The 18,541-nt window shown below is 38.7% G+C and overlaps 2 protein-coding genes and 1 long non-coding RNA gene across 6 annotated transcripts in view; 1 reads left to right on the top strand and 2 right to left on the bottom strand.

The window, feature by feature from the left end:
- The window catches only part of LYRM2 (LYR motif containing 2), a 24,912-nt gene extending 18,876 nt beyond the window's left edge, over positions 1-6,036 (bottom strand). For 2 of the 3 annotated variants that reach the window (XR_005217927.1, XR_005217928.1), the window contains exons 1-3: positions 5,967-6,036; positions 5,162-5,302; positions 4,475-4,699 (exon numbers count right to left, since the gene is read on the bottom strand). Coding sequence is in view for 1 of the 3 variants with exons in the window: in XM_037843502.1 (XP_037699430.1) it covers positions 4,619-4,699; positions 5,162-5,302; positions 5,967-6,011 (267 nt within the window). In the remaining 2 variants the exon portion in view is untranslated. Of the gene's footprint in view, positions 1-202; positions 4,700-5,161; positions 5,303-5,966 lie in introns of those variants that run through there. The other variant, XM_037843502.1, reaches the window with a different exon arrangement.
- On the top strand, positions 5,841-18,541 carry LOC119539756. The gene is made up of 3 exons (XR_005217929.1): positions 5,841-5,992; positions 14,289-14,504; positions 17,617-18,541. It is a non-coding gene; the product is annotated as an uncharacterized LOC119539756 (long non-coding RNA).
- MDN1 (midasin AAA ATPase 1) overlaps positions 10,934-18,541 on the bottom strand; it is a 197,052-nt gene continuing 189,444 nt past the window's right edge. For both annotated transcript variants that reach the window (XM_037843494.1, XM_037843495.1), the window contains exons 96-102: positions 17,899-18,014; positions 17,149-17,323; positions 16,000-16,073; positions 15,788-15,902; positions 14,881-14,944; positions 13,299-13,441; positions 10,934-12,446 (exon numbers count right to left, since the gene is read on the bottom strand). In XM_037843494.1, the coding sequence (XP_037699422.1) occupies positions 12,258-12,446; positions 13,299-13,441; positions 14,881-14,944; positions 15,788-15,902; positions 16,000-16,073; positions 17,149-17,323; positions 17,899-18,014 (876 nt within the window). In that variant the 3' untranslated portion in view covers positions 10,934-12,257. The remainder of the gene's footprint in view (positions 12,447-13,298; positions 13,442-14,880; positions 14,945-15,787; positions 15,903-15,999; positions 16,074-17,148; positions 17,324-17,898; positions 18,015-18,541) is intronic.

Below are 18,541 nucleotides of genomic sequence, written 5' to 3'. Positions count from 1 at the left end.
TTCTTCAATGTGTCCCTCTTGGCTGTAGCGCCTCTTCAAAACATCACTCACAGCTGCACTGAGTTGCCTCTGCCCATCAGCTCATTTATATGGCTCCACTGATCAAGGCCCACCCTGAATGGGTGGGGCCACGCCTCCATGGAAATTATCTCATCAGAGTTATCACCTACAGTTGTGTGGGGCGCATCTCCAAAGAAACACTCAAAGAAATCTAATCAAAATTGATAACGTCTGCCCACACAAGATTACATCAAAGATAATGGTGTTTGGGGGACACAATACATTCAAACTGGCACAATCCCTAATGCAGAATCACAGAATTTTAGAGCTTGACAGTACTTTCAGTTTTCTAAATCCATCCCCAACAGGATGTCACCTAACCTTTTTGGAATGATTCCCCAAGATACCTCTATTTATTAAGAGTTTCTTAATACCCAAAGGTATTGCATTCATTCCAAAAGAGGTTTAATTAAGTTGTGTTCCAAGCAGGAGCAATTTTCACTTCAATCTCCTATTGTGTCAAAGAATAAACTTGTCAAGAAATGCTGAAAACAAATTAAATTCTAACTATTAAGTTTAGACCATTGCGTGCTCGGGTAGAAAGTATTTTGATTATACCTCCTACCCACCAGAAGCAGGCAATTCATCCTGGTTATTTTTTGTCAAAAGTCACAGTTATGGAAGGGCCGAGGGAAGGAGAAAAGTCAAATGGACCTAGGTCTGGCAGATGCTTATGTGATTATATCTTGTCCCTCAGTGGTCTGTCATGGAGGAGAAAACCAATAGAGACAAGAAACAGAACAGGGTCAGCCAGCCGCAAAACCCTAAGGAGGCAGCCTCACAATCAAGACCACTGCAGTAGTAGTCTTTCACCACATGTGTTTGGTCTGTTATGTTCTTTGGCACTGTCAAACACTTCAATCGAGCTCCAGTGTGAATTTTTCCTAATTTTTTTCCCTTTTGCTATCTGCTAAATGAGTAAATGTCACAACTGTACTTTTCCAAAGAAACAGAACTGTAAACAATCTATTACCTGTCATGTAGGTTGTGTTTCAAACCAAAACTGAAACTTTTTAATAGCAGTGGGAAAACATCGTGTAAAACACAGAAGTTGTACAATATTGCAGTTTTTTTAATCAGTGCATTATTACATTGAGAAACTAAATATCTGTGATAAGTTGAATATATTATTCTAATCTTATTTTTGACCCTTATAGACCAAAATAAAGGAAGCAGTGTTTTCCTGTTTATACCTTCTGTTCGAATCAAAAGTTAATAACCTTAAGAGGCATGTTATTTGTCTATTTTTTTTTAATCACCTTGAATCTGTGTCTCTTCCAAGTAGTAAACATTGCTCCCAATACTATGGAAATTAAATTTCATATTAAAAAATGAAAGTGTTAATACTTTGTTTAGCCTACTTTGTCATCTGTATGATTTTATGGTTACTGAAATGGTTCCTTCACCCAACCACACTTTATGCTATGTCTATAAAGGTTTGAAAGTAGATACATCTGCTTTAAAATAGAAATCAGATGCATTTCATGAAAAAACTGCTGTAACATGGTAATATTTCTCAGTATAAGCTTAAACAAATTTCTATACACTTGACCATTTGGAAAATATTTAACAAAGGGAAGGGCTGAACACCATTTGTCATAATAAATAATATACAAGCTAATATCATACTTTGGTGACTAATAATTTCTTCTTGTTAAGTATGGATTATAAAACCCAACCAATTAAATAAAACTTACAAGACAGACTCAGTTAAAAAGACCTTGAGAATAATCCCTTTTATGAATAAGAAAAATATCAAAAATATTTGTAATTTTATTTAAGAGGAAATATTCTTTCCTTTAATGTTAAGTGAAATAAATGTGAATATATTAACTTAAAAATATGAGACACAAAAGCAGGACACAGCACCGTATTTTTTTATGCAAATAAGAGTGGGTAAGTGATTCACTTTAGTTAGGAAGCAAAAATTGTAAATTTAGTTTAATCCTAATATAATTTCCCAAATGCCTGATCCAAGCTCAGAAACAGCCCATGGTGATTTCTAATTCAGTATAGAATGGCAAATTGCTTTTGATCCTCTTTGGGGTCTTTATTCTATGTAAACACAATTTTTTTTAAGGTAGATGTGGGTGGCTTCCCTTTATTTTTACTAGTACTTTCCTACTTATTCCATGAAAGACAGAGATAATTTAAATATGAGTCTCTGCCTCTTGGCCTCTCCTAAAGACTATCTCCTGGTATGGACTACAAAAATACAAATACAGGCATAGCTTGTTTCATTGTGCTTTGCTTTACTGCACTTCACAGATACTACCTTTTTTTACAAATTGAAGATGTGTGGCAACCTTGCATCGAGTAAGTCTATCTGTGCCATTTTTCCAATAGCATGTGCTCACCTCATGTCTCTGTCATTTTGGTAATTCTTGCAGTATTTCAAACTTTTTCATTATTATATCCTTTGTGGTGATCTTTGATGTTACTGTTGTAACTGGGGACGCCATGAACCATGCCTCTATAAAACAGCAAACTTAAGCAATAAGTGTGTGTGTGTTCTGACTGCTCCACCAACTGGGCATTCCTTGTCTCTCTCCCTCTTGGAACATTCATGGTTCAGGGGAGGAGGTAAAATATCACTATTCACAGAGTCTGGAAGAAGTTGCTTCCAACTCATGGATGACTTTGAGGGGTTCACTGATGGAAGTAACTGCAAATATGGTGGAAAAAGCAAGAGAACCAGAATTAGAAGTGGAGCCTGAAGATGTGACTGACCTGCTACAATCTCATGATAAAACTTGAATTGTTTTTATGGATGAGCAAAGAAAGTGGTTTCTTGAGATGGAATCTACTCCTGGTGAAGATGTTGTGAACATTGTTGAAATAACAAAGGATTTAGAATATTACATAAACTTAGTAGATAAAGCAGCAGAAAAGTTGGAGAGGATTGACTCCAATTTTCAAAGAAGCTTTACTGTGGGTAAAATGCTATCAAATAGCATCGCATGTTACAGAGAAATCTTTTTGTGAAAGGAAGAGTCCTTTGATGCAGCAAACTTCATTGTTTTCTTAAGAAATTGCCACAGCCACCCCAACCTTCCACAGTGACCACCCTGATCAGTCAGCAGCCATCATCAAGGTAAGACCCTCCAACAGCAAAAGATTGAGTTGCTAATGGCTCAGATGATGGTTAGCATTTCTTAGCAATGAAGTATTTTTAAATTAAGGTATGTACATTTATTTTAGACAATTCTATGGCACATTTAACAAACTACCTATAGTGTAAACATAACATTTTTATGCACTGGGAAACCAAAAAGTTTGTGTGACTGACTTTATTGAAGTATTTGCTTTATTGCAGTGGTCTGAACTGAACCTGCAATTATCTCCAAGGTATGCCTATACCAGGAAACATGTTCTGCTTTCCTCAAATATTAGCAAGTTAGTTCTCTCTCCCTGTAGGCACACTGATAGGAATTCTTGTACCATGAATTTAAAACTTCCAACCAAATGGCCATTTTAAAGAGAGAAATGACAAGGGGGCAGTCAAGCTGTTACAGCCTTAGCCACGTCTTTATGCTACATAGCTTTCATATCGCTTTTTAAAACAGCTTTATTGAGATGTAATTCATATGCCATGCAATCCAGCCATTAAAAATGTTTAATTCAATGGATTTTAGTATATTCAGAGGATTGTGCAACCATTACCAGTCTCATTTTAACAGTACCTTCATCACCAAAAAAAACCCTGTACCCATTAGCAGTAACTCCACATTCCATCCCTTGCCCTGGGGAACCACTAATCTACGTTCTATCTCATTAGATTTCCCTATTCTGAACATTTCATATAAATGGAATCATGTATTTCTTCCCTTGTATCTGGCTTACTGCACTCAACATGTGTTCAAGTTTCATCCACGTTGTAGCATGTATCAGTACTTCATTACTTTCTATTCCCGAATAATACTTTATTACAATGAATATATCACATTTTAGTTATCCATTTGTCAGCTGATGGACATTTGGGTTGTTTCCACTTTTTGCTACTATAAATGATGCTGCCCTGAACAACTGTGTACACGTTTTTCTGTGGGTATGTTTTCATTTCTCAGAGTAGAATTGCTACGTCATATGGCAACTATATGTTTAACCTTTTGAGGAACTTACCAATTTATATTATTACCTCTAGCACAAGGTAATACGAGTTCTAATTTCTCCACATTCTCATCAACATTTACTATCTGTCTTTTTTATTATAGCCATGCCAGTGGGGGTGAAGTGTCATCTCATTGTGTTTGGATTTGCATTTCCCTGATGGGTAATGATGTTGATCATCTTTTCATGTGGTTTTTGGCCATTTGTTCTACTGGTTTTTGTTCCTTACTGCTGACACATTCAGATACATTTTCAAAATTCAAGGTATTTGCTAAGGCAGTTGTTCTGATGCAGTCTTCCTTACCTTCTATGGCATGTCATGCTCTGTGATCTATTTGCCAGAGTACTGTACAAACAAACAGTTCAACTTGGCTTTGGGCTGCCCATCATTGAGCCTAAGCTCAACAAGCAATGAAGGTTTAGAAAATCCTTCAGAATAATGCTACTGTTAAGATTTTGCTAAAGCAAGTGTTTTTTCTAGTTCCTTGAGGTGCATGTTGCCTTGAGTAATCATCATCCGGATTGTATCCTATAGAAGAAAGTGAAATCTGGTCACTATTGCCATCTGGTTAAACAAGGTACAGCTCTACCATTTGTTTGTTAAAGTCAAGAACCAATACTACGAATTGAAATTGCTGCATATTAAGAAAGCTAAAACCAATAATTAGGGGTGCGCAATGTATGGCATGCTTTCATACTTTCCAAACCATCATGCAGTAATATTTACAATCTTTTCTTTCTAACATATATATTAATATATATACACATACACACTTGTGTGCATTGTATCAAAGTCAGGTGATGTAACTGAAGAAAGTAGCTACAGCAATGATATTCAATTTAAAAATAACATTTAAGTGAATGGTAGGTCATCCAAGAGCAATGATCAAGACATACCATCTCAGTGATATTATATTCCAAGACGTCTACTAATTTTTTTAATTCAACAATAAAAGAGGGTTAGGGCCTGTCATCATGATCTTGTTCTCACCTCTTCAGTGGCACTTTTATTTCTTTTGAATTCTTCCCTTGCCCAGTCCTTCAGGTATTTGCGATCAGAATCATTTGGAACCTGCCGAATTACTTGCAAAATCCTTCTGTACAGTAGAAGAACTTGCTGCCTTCTCAGGAACTGAACAGAGGGGAAGTGACAATTACAACTGCACACTCGCCAGGCTGGAGGGGTTTAGTAAACTAAACTGGCCAGATAGCCTCTCCTTGGTCCTCAATTTTTAAAAAGACGAAGAAAAACACCTTTTAAAAATTATTAAAGAAAACAAATAAGATAGCTTACGCTGTTTGGGTACTCCTAGTAAAACCTAACAAACTTTAAAATCGAGCTCTGAGGCGCTGAATTCGGCAGAAAAGCGGCTGCCAGTCTGCTAGGAACTGTGATCCAAGAAGCACTTTTCCAAATTAACGCAGTTGTTCGAATGCTTTGGTGATCTCATTTGTTCTTTACCATAGTTCTATACAATAGGCAGCGTGTTTTTTGTCGTGCCCACTTAGTAGTTGAGGTACTCAAGCTCCAAGTAACCAGAATCTTTACACGCAGATGCACGCTGCCGAGACTGGCGAGAGTACCAGCCAGCGCCTTCCCATGAGCCCCGCGGCGGGAAGTCCCGCCTCCTCCCCAAGGTCCTGAACCAATCATAGAAGGGCAGCGCCCGGATTCCAGGACCCGTCCCAGTTGCCCTTGAGACCTATGCCGTAGACAGGGTGGAGTGAGAGGTGAAGGATCGAGAAGCACAGACCCGGGAAAGCTTCCCTGGAAGGTGGGCGAGAATTGCTGGTACCTGTTTTAGAGTTAGCGTCGCCGGAGGTAAGCGAGAGGCAGCCATGTCCGTCCGCGTGCGTAACGGTGGAGCCACAGCGCGCAGAAGCGGAAGTAGTGGAGCAACGAGGGGGCGGGACGAGCTTGGTTTCCCTGGAGACGGCCTGTGTTCTATTAGTTGGCTGCGCGATGCCGGTTATCGAGACTTCTCCAGCGTTTGTTAGTAACCTTGTGCGAGGCGCTTCACCTGTCTAAGCCTAAATTTTTTCCTCGCTGAAATGTTGTCATAAGGTTGTGTGAGAATGAAATAAGCATAGTAAGACAGCCCAGTTCCTGACACCTGGTTAAGAATTCTTTAAATGGAAGTTAATTGGCTGGGGCGGGGGGGCAAGGGGGAGGAAAAAACGTCTACTATGCTATGCTGTTTTCGAACTACTTTCGAGCTTTTAAAAATGTGTAACGTTTGTAATTCTAAAGTTAAAAGTGTTAACTTTTAAATTTTCCACACACACACACCCGTATTTCCACTCCTCGTTTTCACCTTGGTCTTTTCCAAGGCAAGCATTTTCCCGGACTGTTAGTCGTCATTTGTAATGGGCTTTAAATGGCTGCCCTATTGCAGTTTTGAACGCTTTTCATCACTAATAACTAGGAACTAAACTCCTCAGGCTTTTATTTCCTCGTAGTTATTGTATCCTCCGGCACACAGCACATACGGTTAAGTTATATCACTAGATAAGGTTAGTGAATCTTCTCCATATTACTTTCCCAAAAAGGATTATATCGAATTAAAATGCAGCCAATAAGCGCTTGAGTCCTGGATCCAAACTGCCTTGCCTATTGGAATCCGGGTGCCCTCCTCTTCCTGGCTTTGTTCTTAACCTCTCAGCGATTGTTTTTTCGCTTGTGGAGTGAAATAATAGCATTTACCTCATAGAGTTGTTCCATCATATGTAATGCACTCAGAACAGGACCTGGCACATAAAAGTACTGTGCAATCCTTAGCTCTTTTGAACATTACCAGGTTTTGTGTGAGTGATGCTGAACTCATGACCATTGTCAATTCTATCTTTTTCAAATTTTGTCTGGTAGATTAGCAATAGCAATTTATTGCTGATTTACTTTTTTCTTTTACTACTGGTGTAAATATCCCTCACCACTTGGTTTTAGCTTCACTTGGCAGTTTGTCTGTTCGTGACTTTGGTCCATTTATTATGATCAGGATTTTTATTCTAATCTCATATGAGCTGTTTACTATATTGTTTAACTTATTTTTTTTCATTTTCATTGTACACTCAAAAGCTTTAAGTCTCTATACAATGTTTTCTCCCCGTCAGAGCTTTGTTATTTTTTTTTTACTTGTTCAGTTTTAATTTTATTATGTAATTTCAACATTTATTAAGCCGTTATTTTTCCTGGACTTTATGATGCCTTTTTGGTCATATGGTAAATTCTTTTAGGGTCTGAGTAATCTGTTCAGTATTTTTTCTTCTTGGGCTAGCTTCATGTTTCTAATTTTTATTGCTGTAATGTTTTATTAAGTGGCAGGACTACTCCCCTGTAGTTTCTTATGAGAATTGTTTAATATGCTCTTTTTATGCCTTTAGATCATTCCCTCCGAATCAAATTTGGATCTTTATTGGAATTTTGAAATAGTGTTGAATCTACAAATTAACATTTGATAATCAACATTTTTACATTTTGTTCTTCCATCCAGAAACATTCATTCTTGCTAGACAGTGGTAATACAGTCATATGTATGCTCCCAGTCCTCACAGGCTCACACTTTCAACAGGGAAACATAGACATATCCAGTGTAGTCAGTCCACGGAGGTATTACGGACTACAATGTCAAGCTTCATACACTGGAAGCTCATTCTTCCTAGAGGGCATACCTGAACTAGGTTTTAGTCAGGCAGGCAGGGTAAGAAAGAGGATTCCAGACAGCACATGGAACACTGGCAGATTCCAGGAACTCAGGTGGTCAGCTGTGACCAGATCATACAATGTGGTAGGGAGGCTGGGAGAGGTGAGTCAGGAGAGTGTTGCAAGAGCCTTATGTAGGTCATTGCTAAGAAGCTTGAATAGTGCCCCCTCACAGCAGGGAGCTCTGGAGAGCACTTTTATTTTTTGGGAGGGGGATCCAATTTTTTTCTGCTTTTTACATTGTTACACATTTTTTGTAAAAATAATTTTTAATCTTTCCACCATTCTCTATGTTTTAAAGGACTCTAAATACCAAGGTATTGTATATTCCACAAAAATATGAAACAACAAACTCCAAAGTTTGAACTTAGAAACAGGAGGTAACTATTTGACATTTTTTTTGTCTGTAGTTAGGGAGGGGGCATATAAATATTTTTGACTGTTACTTTCTAGTTTTATTGCTTTCTGATAGAAAATAATCTAAATTTTGGAATTCATAAAGCTTTTCTTCTTTGCTTGATATATAGCCAGTTGTGGTAAATGTGGCATGCACGCTGAAAAAAGTTTTAAAGAATATAGTTTGAAAATTATATATGTATTATATACACGTATGTTTAGGTATAAATATTAAGTACTTTAAGCATACACATTTTCTCCTTGTTTTAACCTACTTGATGTTCTGTGGGCTGAAAGTTGAGCTTACATTGCGTGGTACTGGTTTGTTCATTTATTTTTGTTTTTGCTTTACATATGGTATAGTGATATTTGTTGGTGTATATAGATTTGTAACGTATTGGCATTGTGAAAAATTCTTTCATCATTTTAATGTGCTTTTTCATCTCTTAGTATTTTTAAAACTTTTTATATATTTTTTTACAAACGCACTTTCTTCTCCCTCCTCCCTCCCCCAGTAACCTCTAATCTGCTGTCCGTGAATTTGCTATTTCTAGTCATCTCATATAAATGATACCACACAATTTTTGTCCATATGTGTCTTGCTTATTTCACTGAGCATAATATTTTCAGGGTTCTTCCATGTTGCAGCTCTCTCTTTACACCATTTTTTCTTATGGCCAAATTATGTCCCGTGTTTTATCCATTCATTTGTTGATGGACACTTGGGCTGTTTCCAGCCATTGACCATCATGAATAATGCTGCTATAAACATTTGAATAGGTCTCTGTTCGTAACCCTATTTTCACTCTTTGGGTATATACCTAGAAGTGGGATTGCTGGGTCAAATGGCCAGTCTATACTTAACTTTTTTAGTAACCACCATACTGTGTTCCACATGATGGTACTATTTTACATTCCCACCAGCAATGCACTAGAGTTCCAATTTCCCCGCATCCTCTTCAATACTCATTTTTTTTTTTTGTTTTTTAAGTAACAGCCATCCTTGTAGGTGAAGTGGTATCTCATTGTTTTAATTTGCATTTCCCTAATGGCTAATGATGCTGAGTGTCTTTTCACATGTTTATTGGCTATTTGTATATCTTCTTTGGGGAACTGACTATTCAAGGCCTTTGGCCATTCTTTAGTTGGGTTGTCTTTTTGTTGTTGCTTTGTAAAAGAAGTTCTTTATATATTTTGGATATTAAACCTTTACCTGATATGTGATTTGAAACTATTTTCTCCCATTCTGTTTGTTGTCTATGAGGGGTTTTTTAGCTAGAGATTATAAAAAGATCTCCTTGGATGTTACATGTAGGATTAAGTAAAGAAACAAAAAAAAGTGATTAGTTGAGATAGCATGAAAGTAATCTATGCCTAAGAACCCCAACTACAGTGGAGTCAGAGGAGAGGAGATAGGAAGAAAAGATAGGATATATGTCCACGTTAGATTGGATGAGATGATTAATTTGGTTGAGGTATGGATGTATGTGGAGAAGGGGAAGTAAGGCAGATGTGTAGGTTGAGCTCCAGGTTTGTGAACTGGGTGGCTGTTGGGGTGGTCAACCAGATGGAGAGAATTAGAACATAGATTGCATTTTAAACATGATGCGTTTGAAGAGTCTGTCACTCCAGGTAGAACTCCAGCAAATATCTGAATATAATTGAGAATACCAGAGTGGCCCTGATGGACCTCTGGATGGAGCTATTTGCAGGTCTTTTGCTTAGATGATAATTGAGGCCACAGGGGCAGTGAAGTTGTACAGAGTGAGAGAGATTGTTAAAAAAGAGAGCCTGAAGAACATTGTGTTCTGCCGCTCGTTCCTAAATGTCAGCATTTATCTACTTGTCAGGAAGAATGTGTTGTCAGAGAAAGAAAGACAGGAAAACCTGAGGAATACAGTTGGCTTCAACATGGCAAGTTGATTTCTCTCCTTTGCTGCAAGCCCCTTCCCTACAGCAGGAGGGGACAGCAAGCCAGATCCACGTTAACTTCTTCTTAGTGACTTAGTTATGTCATGCTTCTCCTGGGTCCCATCATTTCCTGATAGATCACCAATGACTCTGCTCCTGTGCTTCCCAACTCTTTTCCTGTCCCAGCACAAATTGAAAATGGCACTGTGGGGTATCTGCTGCAGTAACTTCCTCAGTAGAATTCCTACAGGTCCAGACTCTGTGAGCTAACCCAGGGCCAAGGGAATCACCAACTTGGCACACCAGTTGGAAAGCTCTGGCTTAGACATTCCTGTCAATTAAAGGTAGATAGGACAGACTGTATCATAGTCATAATTATTAATCTATCTACCAGACCCATTCCTGCTGAATGATTTCCCGCCTGCCCCTCGTGATTTGCTTTGGCAGTGAAATGTGAGTGGAAGGGACTTATGCCATTTTGAAATAGAATCTATATGACCCATCATGTCACAGACAGAGACTATTCTTTTAACCTTGGTCTTGGAATGAAGAGGGCATGAAGGAGAGTTGGAGCTCACCAACCACGAATTTGAACACAGGTGAGAACAGACCCTTCCTGTAGGAAGCCACTGATGCGGTGGAATAATATTACCACAGCATGAACTAGAGAAAGCTGACAGACGTAAGCAGACAAGATTTCTCCCCTAGCCTACCTTTTATACGCCTTTGTCGGATTCCATCAAGAATGGCCACAAATTACATCAACAGTGGTATATTTTTAATAGTTTTCAGAATATAAGCTGCATAGCTTTTTGGAATAAAAAATAATGATAAAACTTCAGGTACATGCTTTAGGACACTTGGTTAAACAACAAGCAATCTGTGTCTTTGATGGCCACCTCAAAAGGGTGGCAAACTTCACAGTGAAACTTTGATAACATACATGGAGACAGGTGATCACGTCATGGCATGTTGCCTACAAAAGAACATTCTGATGATCAGGACGTTAAATAGAACACAGCACACAGTTTCAAGTATTCAGACACTGCTTTCTGGCCAAGTAAAAACTGTCTAAAAATCATTAATGTATTTTTAAGTGGAAAAAATTTAAAAGATATAGCTGCTTAGTTCTCTTGGGCACAGCATTTCTTTTTCAGAATGAGACTGGCTCAGTTCAGCTTGAAAGCAGTGTAAGGAATGACTTTTCACCTAAAAAAAAATGAACTAAAGAAATAAATTACTATTAACAACAGGAACTATGGCACTGAGAGAATGAAATAAACAAAGAAAAATCATCTTTTCATCATTGCATAGTCTCCCGAAGCAGCATATGTGAAAGAGGACACTGAAAAGCCACTTCATTTTTACACAGCCCAAGGACCATTTTCGCCTGGGCACCCATGAAGTCTGGTTGCATTACGAGAACACACACACCACACGCACCCTACCTTCTAAGAGAAGGTAGTTCTCTCACATCAAGCACGATAATAAAATGCACACTCAAACTCTAGAAAAGTGCAGCTGTTTCAACCATCTAACAGCTTTTGGGTACACACTGTAGGCTTGGCAAGACAAAGCCTTAGAGCAGGGGTGAAAGGGCAGCTTCCTTTGGTCCTTTTGTCCCTAGGACTGGCACAGTCCCAGATTTCTGGCAGCATCTCAAGGCCAATGTCCAGGATCCCTAGAAAGGAAAGCATGGGGCGTGGCCTCTCTCGGGCCGGGGCTTCTAAGACAGGCCGTGGGATAGTTCTCCCCATGGTACCCAAGACTTGACATCTGCCACATCTGCTTCCTTCCTGCCTCAGGTTGTTATAAGAACCTTAGCCTAGGCAAAGCAGAAGCCAAAGAGCTTTCTCTAAACCCTAACTAAAATCATGTTGCAAATAAAAATGTACACTGCAATAAAATTTTCTGTAGCCGTGAATGAATTTTTATGTCAGATCTAAGTAAAAGGTAAATGAATATCCTATTGTAGAGCTGTGAGTTCAGAAACCATTGTTCAAATAGGAACACCTGGATAAGAATTTTGACGTTCTGGCTGTGGTTGAAATAAAAAGTCTCACTTTGGCCTCTTTCTGTTCTAAAGATGGTCAGAGGCCGTCACCAACTCAAACCACTGCCTAAGAGCATCACTGAGCGTCTCAGGAAGAGCATTCACATCACGAAGAATTATGTAGAATGGGAATGGGAATTCCTCCATGTATGATCGGATCTCAGGCATCTCTCCAGGTCCTTTAAATATTGGTACTTTAATGTCCAAGATGGAATCCTGTCAACAAGAGACATTTTTGAAAAAAAAATGAAGAAAATCAGTGACACTGGCTAACTCTTCTATGATCATTTCTGCTGAAAATTTTAAAATCCCCTTTATTCAATTTCTGCATATAAAACTACTTTTTATTACACTAAGTAAAACAGCATTTTCAGAACTCTAATGAAGAAGGCAGCAAATCTCTTTGAACGCCCCCTTCCAGGAGAATGGGCACTGAAGGGAAGGAATGGAGTGGCCAAGAAAACCTCATTTCCCTACAATAGGGTTTCCCATTCTCTAAATGGAATAATTCACATTAATTGTCACCTTGCTATCAGGGCCTTCAGGTAACCAGTACAGACCACCTACCCCTGGGACAGAACTGTCCTGTGGGCATATGTCACTCGCCTTATTGATGTTTCCTGCTGCGAGGAGGACACTGCTCAGAGACAGGGAAGTGTGGAAAAGGCTGGTCCCCAATTTCCAAGTGGACAGGGCCCATCCTCAAGACTGCAATGATTGCAATGATGTGGAATAAAGAAAACTCAGGACCCACCAAAGTAAGGGTCAGCAATGTAGTGGTTAACAGGATGTTCTCCAGAATCAGCCACAATATGGCTCTAACATTCATTACCTCAAAATTCTCTGTGCTTCTGTCCTTCATCTGTCAAAATGATCCCTACCTCATTGGCTTATGGCGAAGGTTAAATGAGAAAATACTTAGCAAGTGTCTGGAAGACTGCCTGGCAGAGCTCTGAATGCTGGGTGTTCCAAGTATGTTGGCGCAACCCAGGCTGTATTTCAGATAGAACTGGTTAAAGGGAATCACCACTTTCTCCCCTGAAAAGGTGGCTTTTAACAGTCACTCACCCGTGAATTGGGATTGTCCAACACAACAAAAATGACAAAAATGTTAGCATTCCGGGCCGCCTGAACTGCTGCTAGGACTCTTTCTTTGCCCTCGAAGAAAAGACCTCGTCCATCAGAGACAACCAGGAGGAGCTGTGCAGTTTCTGTAGTAAAACGTGAGAAGAAGAAAAGGAAAAAAAAAAATCCATTTTTAACAACTCAAAACTACCCATATTAACATGGATTAGTATAGGCTTTCTCTGTACTGTTAAAACCAAACAGATCTCTGAAACAGATGAATTCTGGGCACAGACCAAAGGAGCCTGTGATTAGATTTTTTTACTTAAGATACCCTGAGTCAGAAATAAGGCTGTACAGACAAAGACATATTAAGCGTCCGTCAATAAAGCAGAATTTCCCAATATTGTTTCAGAGAATGTCAGATGTAGGACAACTTCATTAACGAGCAACATGTATGAGAATTAAAGCACAAGCTTATGGCTATGCACTATAAAAATGACAGTACTGAGTAAGCTGTTAGAAGAAAACATCCAAATCAGACACCTGGAACTGTCTCTTCTAAATTGTGTATCACCTTCAGACATTTGTCAATTCCTTGTACCTGATATTTATTAATATTTTTCTTGAAACTGATGCATTTAAACAAAAGCTTAAATGGGAACAATAATAATAAACATTGAATAACAAATGTTTTTTTTTAAAAATTAGCTATATAATGTTGCCAGCTACAGATTATAGTGCCTGAACCTGTATCTCCCTCTTTTCTCCTCTTCACCTCCCTCTCTCTCTCTCAAGGAAGTTTAGCAAATGTTACAAGAGGTGCCAGACCTGCTTCAAACAGGAAACTTCTGCATATAATCAAGATTCGTTGATTCTGGAAAGAGTTTGATAAAGAATTGGTGTGTTTCAAGCCCTACATCAATCATGGGTGGATTATCTGGTTGTTTAATTGTGCCCCTTCATGCTCTTTTTTTCATTAAAATATTCCAGAATAATAGAGAAAACCATGTGGAGGAGTGAGAAGTCAACAGAAACCATAAGAGCAGACACAGAAAAGGAGAGGACATCGCCATGTGACCTGAGGGAGAGAGGCAAGCAAAGGAACCCCATGGAATGCGGCAGCCAGCACCAGAATGTTACAGACTTTGGGGAGAAAACATAGCCGTGCTGATGTCTCGATCATGGACTTCTCCTGTCCTCAAAACTGTGAGCCAATAAATTCCCATTGTTTAAGCCCCTCCCCCTTAACAGGTATTACAGAATAGTCTTTGAACTCGATTCCACACACCTTGCTTCTTTCTTTCACAACTCTGAACTTTATCAAACAAGTATGTACTAGCATTAAATTCACCATTGATAATAAGCCTCATGAGTATGAGTTCAATACAAATTTTTGGATGAATGAATAATCGAGTAAAAAATTCAATCAATGCCTAATACCTCTTCTTGTCCTATTTATGTTTTTTCCTGTAGAGCATACAATTTTTTAAATGGTGATAGGGTATAGTGAGATGAAACAAAGAGCTTGCAAACACAGAACAGGAAAGCATTTTGTTAGTAATGAGGAAAGAATTCAGCTTACCTGGACTGATGTTTTGCGAGAGCTGCTGAGCAGCTGCAAACATGCTGGCTGAGGACTCTAGAAACTAAACCAGAGCCAGAAATAGATAATTAGATAACTATTTTATGTTCCCATTGTCATACAGACTGAAATTACCTCTGACCCTCAAGTGATCTTAAGATAACCATTCTCAGGTCTATGGGCAATCAAACTGCCCTTCTAGCTACCTATAGTAAAGGATGAAGATGCAGTACTGTTTCTGGCATTTACCCTTGGGTGCTGGCATTCTCAAGCACTGGTCTCTGTTATACACCTCACTGGTGCTCTGCAAGACACCCCAAAGGAAAAAAAAAATACTCCCCTTGGGGGATAAGAACTCAGTAATTACCCAAATAAACCAAACACCTGTCTTCTTTCAAGATAAGAAAAAAACAAAAGAAGAAAGCAGGAAAACATAAAATGTCCATTGCAACCTAAAGAAAAGAGGCCAAATGAGTGCAGGAATCAGGAGAACAGAATTATATCCCATGCTCTGTTCTGGACTTTTTGTCATCTTGTGCAAGTCATTGGCTTTTCCCACATCATTTCTATAGTCTAAATATGGGGGAGAATTTGGCCTTGACCCCTTGATAAGGGTACTAGGAGATGGGTTTGTCTTTGCAAAATGCTTCAAGCCTCTCAGAAAGTCAATGATGAAAAGTCAAATGATTTTTGAAGAAGTGAGAAAAAGCGGTCACCCTTTTTTTAAAAAAAAAAGAAAAAAAGAAAAATACCAAAGAAGCCTGTAACACAGGCTACAGTTTAGGAATATACTGTATTATAAATTTTCCTGCCCTAATACCATATTTGAGTGGGGGTGGGGGGTGCTAAAAATCATCCCTCCTATGCCAGTTTAACTCTGCAGAGCCATTTGATTTTGCAAGCATACCTGAGCAATCTTGGTTTTCTTCTGTTGGAATTTGCAAAGCCGTAGAATCTGGGACCCCGAGTAATCACTGAACTGCTCATGGAATGGGTGTAACAACTTTACAGACTCTCCAAAACTGAGGGGTGGGGACACAAAGTGAGTTTGTCATGATCAAAATAACAAAACAGGGTTGTGGAAAGGATTTTCCCAGTGGGATTAAAACATGCCCTTACCTGCACACTGCAATCTGACCCACTTCCAAGAGGGTTAGAGCATTTCCAATTACAGCCAAAGATTCAAATGCAAGCTGTGAAAAAGAAGGTTAAGAGTTGAAGCAATGAGAATATCCTCCGGTGCTCTAGACCAATGCCTCTCCAACCCGTTTCACATCAAGATTCCAACAGAAAATGTTATTTTTTGTATGGCACCTGGGAACATCATTGAGGCTGCCTAGTACCACAAATGCTGACACCCTAAATCCATTTGCATCATCCTTCTACACACTGTTAGGAAGGGTCTGCTCTAGACATCATCTAATAAAAGTGATCTTGGAAAATCTGGTTCATAAAGTTTTTAAAATTTTCTTTCCAAGAAGATGATGATAATTTTAGTAACATCTTCTGAACAGATACCAAGTACTAGGCACCAAAAAGAGCACTCTACATACATTTTCTCACTGAGTCCTCATACTAACTCTCTGTGAGATAGGTATTGTTATAAATCCTCATTTTTTAGAAGATGAAAATGACACTTTCTGAAGTAAGTAAGTTGCCCAACGTCATGTGGTAGTTAAGTGGTGGGGGAGTTGGTTCAGAGGGTACACTCTAACCTTTTCCAATAGAACAAACATTTTAGGTTGCTCACGGGCTCATGCTGGATAACAGCATCACTCTCAGAAACAACAAACTCTTCAGTGTCTGTAACGGTGGTATTATAAGTAATCCTCATCAGATAATTTCAGACTTAAAGTATACTGAATACAGTTTTTTAAATCAAATGTTTCAAATACTATGTAGTACATAGTTTTAAAGAATTAATGTGATATACTTGCATTTTATAGAAAATAAGCGCTGTCAGATTTATTTATTCTCTAACTAGACAATAGTGCATAGTAGGGTTAAGATAGAAAACTACAATTTTAAAGACCTACTACAAGTCAGGGGCCAAAATATTTGAGGCATCCAAAAATCACCCTTCTGAATTCTTTTTAAATTTTAGGCATTCTCAAACAGGGTACCACATTCTCAAAATAGGTTAACTGGTATTTCAAAGTAGTTGTTGCCACCTCACTTTTATAACAGTAATTGGCCCATGAAAAATGGTTTGGTGTTAATTTCTTATCATATTACTGCTACAGTTCTCTCTACATTTTCCTTCCTTACCTGTTTGGTATGGTTGTCCACCATGCTCGAGGAGTCATCAATGGCCAAACAAATCTGATACTGGCGTTTACTGGGCTTGGTCCTTCGAAGCCAGATCTTGTCCTTCCGAAACTGACTAGCAATATATGGAATGACCTTCCGCATGTTCAGTCGCTTCCCAGTTCGATAGTCTCCTCTATTAAGTTTATCCAAAAAGGAGCAAAAATTACTTAACAACTGCTCATTCCTTCAATTTTCATTAAAGACAAAATCACAGCAATAATACCTTATAAACAAAATCAAGTAACTAGGAACTGGACACAATGAGTGTTATTGTCAACTGAGGATAAAGGGCCAGGATCTTCCACCAGCCAGAAAATTTGGACATGTTCTACTAATAATTAGCTGCCTCCAGAAAAACTGAGACACATTTAAAATTTAAGGAAAAATTGTTTGAATATTAAGTCTTGGATTATCTTTTTTTTTCAGGAATTGTGATTTCAGAAACATCTTTGAAAAGATCTAGGTAAGCAATACATGTGGCAAGCACACCCTGAAGGTTTTTGGAAAGGCTCAGCCAATTTTCCCATCAGATATTAATGAAGAAAAGAAACTTGCATTCATATCAAACATCACAGAAACTTTTATGACAGAAGTAACAACACAAGAACAGTGTAAGGAGCACTGCACCAAGTGCCTTTGTGGCAGAGATGACAACCAGAACCAGTTCAACCGAATTAGCAACATGCCATCTTCCAACTGGAGACTTACTTCAGCTTTGCTGCCTGGGTAGGCTCTAATATGAGGCGAAGCTGTTCACACAACTGTTGTGAAAGAGGTGCAGTTAAGACCAGATAACTCTGCCACATCTCAGCTGCAGCCTTCTCCTGTGTCAACAGCAATAAAAAATGTAAGTCAGAGCCAACCAAAGTCATTACAGCCAAATGAAGGCTTGAGGTGAAGTAGGAGAAAAAACTTGCATGCATTTACTAAACATAAGCACTTTATAAAGCTTCCCTTCAGCCTCTCTCAGCAAGATGCTCTCTAATTAAACAGATTAAAAATGTCCTTCCTTCCATCAAAATCACATTCCACAGTTCCAAATGATAAAGAATAAAAAGGCAGTAAAATATTGGTACTCATGACCAAACTGATACCTTCTTCACATCACCTACAAAGAGTCAAAAGTTTCCAAAAGCAAAACTGACAAGTCAATTTTATGAGGAGCATACTCAACAGTGTGCTTATTTTCTGGTCTGGAAACCCCATGATTTTTCTGCTTCTGTGGCAGAGCACTTATGCTGATCTGAAGCTGTTATGTACCCCAGGAAAAGGCCTTGTTCTTTTAATCCATTCTGTGGGTGCAGACCTGTTGTCGGTAGGACCTTTGATTAGGTTATTCAATTTGAGATGT

This window comes from Choloepus didactylus, chromosome 7 (genome assembly GCF_015220235.1).
Source record: "Choloepus didactylus isolate mChoDid1 chromosome 7, mChoDid1.pri, whole genome shotgun sequence".
Classification (NCBI taxonomy): domain Eukaryota; kingdom Metazoa; phylum Chordata; class Mammalia; order Pilosa; family Megalonychidae; genus Choloepus; species Choloepus didactylus.
Note: the sequence above shows the minus strand (reverse complement) of the source record. Positions and strands in the feature narration are given on the sequence as shown.